Source organism: Buceros rhinoceros, unplaced genomic scaffold, assembly GCF_000710305.1.
Source record: "Buceros rhinoceros silvestris isolate BGI_N320 unplaced genomic scaffold, ASM71030v1 scaffold24026, whole genome shotgun sequence".
Lineage (NCBI taxonomy): Eukaryota > Metazoa > Chordata > Aves > Bucerotiformes > Bucerotidae > Buceros > Buceros rhinoceros.
The window spans coordinates 26,478-28,432 of record NW_010419635.1 but is presented as its reverse complement, the minus strand read 5'-3'; the positions used below and the strand labels follow the sequence as shown (position 1 = coordinate 28,432).

The 1,955-nt window shown below is 51.4% G+C and overlaps 1 protein-coding gene across 1 annotated transcript in view; it reads right to left on the bottom strand.

The window, feature by feature from the left end:
- Positions 1-321: 321 nt before the first annotated feature.
- EPB41L1 (erythrocyte membrane protein band 4.1-like 1) overlaps positions 322-1,955 on the bottom strand; it is a gene marked incomplete at its 3' end in the record, with an annotated part of 28,065 nt that continues 26,431 nt past the window's right edge. The window contains exons 19-20 of the mRNA XM_010139022.1: positions 1,393-1,473; positions 322-438 (exon numbers count right to left, since the gene is read on the bottom strand). Of these exons, the coding sequence (XP_010137324.1) occupies positions 322-438; positions 1,393-1,473 (198 nt within the window). The remainder of the gene's footprint in view (positions 439-1,392; positions 1,474-1,955) is intronic.

Below are 1,955 nucleotides of genomic sequence, written 5' to 3'. Positions count from 1 at the left end.
TCTTTCCCTCCCTGCCCCCAGGGGACAAGCAGATCCTTTCTTCTTTATATGCAAATGACTGTGGCCCCTCTGTTGACCAGGACAGCAAGGTGACATCTGCAGAATTGCTTTTGGTGGCATGGCACTGGCTTTCTAACCACAGCCAGGGGGCCTGGAGCCACCATCACGCTGGAACTGCTGGCTGAGAGCTGCCGCTCTAAGTGCCGAGGAGCAGCAACACCTACCAGCACCTGCAGCTGACCGGGATCAGAGACACTCGCCCAGTCCCCACAGGTGTTCCCTTCCAGAGCAGGTATCAATCACGCCCGCTGCTTCACCTACCTGAGGCTTCTTGTCCCTTTCCTCTGGAGAAGGTTCTGTTTCTCTGTACACCACAGCTTTGGTTACCAGCATGTCAGGATGCTGTAGTTTTGCCTCTTTGATTGCTAAAGCCAGTGCCTAGAAACCGGGATGAAAGAATTTACGTCACTTCCCTGAAATGTGGATTGTTGCTCTCAGCCAGATGGAACCAGCAGACAGAAAGTGGCTGGAGCTGAGTGGGATTCCAGAAGGACATGGATGCAGAGGTTTAAACCTGAACCTATAGTGGCCTGGCAGAAAGGCTGCAGCCCATCACTGGATCAGGAGCTTGTACGCCACTGGGATGCCTCGTGCACTGCCTTTCTCTTGCTGGTTTTCTCTGTAGAGATGTGCTATGTCCCAGGCTCCCTACTGGAACCCAGGCAAAGGAACAGCAGCAATTCTCTCTGCAGCAAAACCCCAGAAAAATCTACAGTAATAATCTAATTAAATTTATCATTATAATTCTAAAAAACCTAAATGTTACTTTAGAGCCTTTAAAATACTTTAGCTCTGTAATTTTTCTTCCTAAGGAACAAATCCCAAGGGGTTAGGCCACAGGAAAATGACCCCATGGCCCTAGGGATTTGTGTCAATCTCTGTTATTTCGTCATAAAAGTTTGTCACTTTTTGTTCCTCTATTACCACAGGGACAGACTCAAAACACCATCCCTCCCTCGGAGTAAATCAGCCTGCAGTGAGCCTGTGCTGGAAAGAGAGGGAGAACCTGGCACACTTCAGCGTATTTGAACAGAGAAAGGGCAACTGGAAACATGTTTTAAGAAAATAAAGGGTGATCCCTTCTTTGGGATGTAGCCTTTACCACTGCTCCACTGCTGCAGCAGGGGCTGATGGGAGCTGGCCTGTGGCTTCACGTGGGTGCCACTGCACCCCATGGGGACCTGCACTGCTGGACAGAGCTGGTGTGTTTGGTGCCTCAGGGGTCCATTTTTGGAGAGAAGGAGTAAACAGGTGTAAGGCAGAACCTGAAGCTTGCGATGCTGCAGCCAGGGGCAGCCAGAGCTGAGCAAAGCCTGGGCACCCTGCTCCTACCTGGTCCTGGTCCACGTCTTCGTCTCCTGTGATAATGATGCGTTTCTCTATTCGGGTCTCAGAAAACCCTCCTTTCACAGTCTGCACAAGAAGAAGGAAAGCGCTTACCCACAGCCACCCGACAAGTCAGCTCCACGGGAGGACGGACAACGTCAGCATCCCTTAGGAACTCTCCCTGTAATTTAGTGTATTTTCCATTACCCTCGACCCGGTACATGGTTAGAACCGGCATGATGCAGCTGGCCACGGGCGGGGAGGAAAGGTAAAGGGCCGAGTAGCAGGTACCAAGCAACCCTCCTTCCTGCTCAGGTCCCTCATGAGCTTCTGCTTTAATTTATGTGCGCTTGATTTGGGAATGAAATGGCCATGGAGGGGGTCCTCTGATGCTGCCTCTTCTCCTTCCTTTCCTACCATCAATCCCTCTTGCCTGTGCCACTCCAGCTCTAATAGACCCAATACGACCCACCCTAACGTGGCTCCCACAGCTGATGCAAGGTGACACGAGCCTGCAGCACTGGTGCTGAGGGCTTTTTGGACATGTCGCCTGCTTCTAGGTACATCTG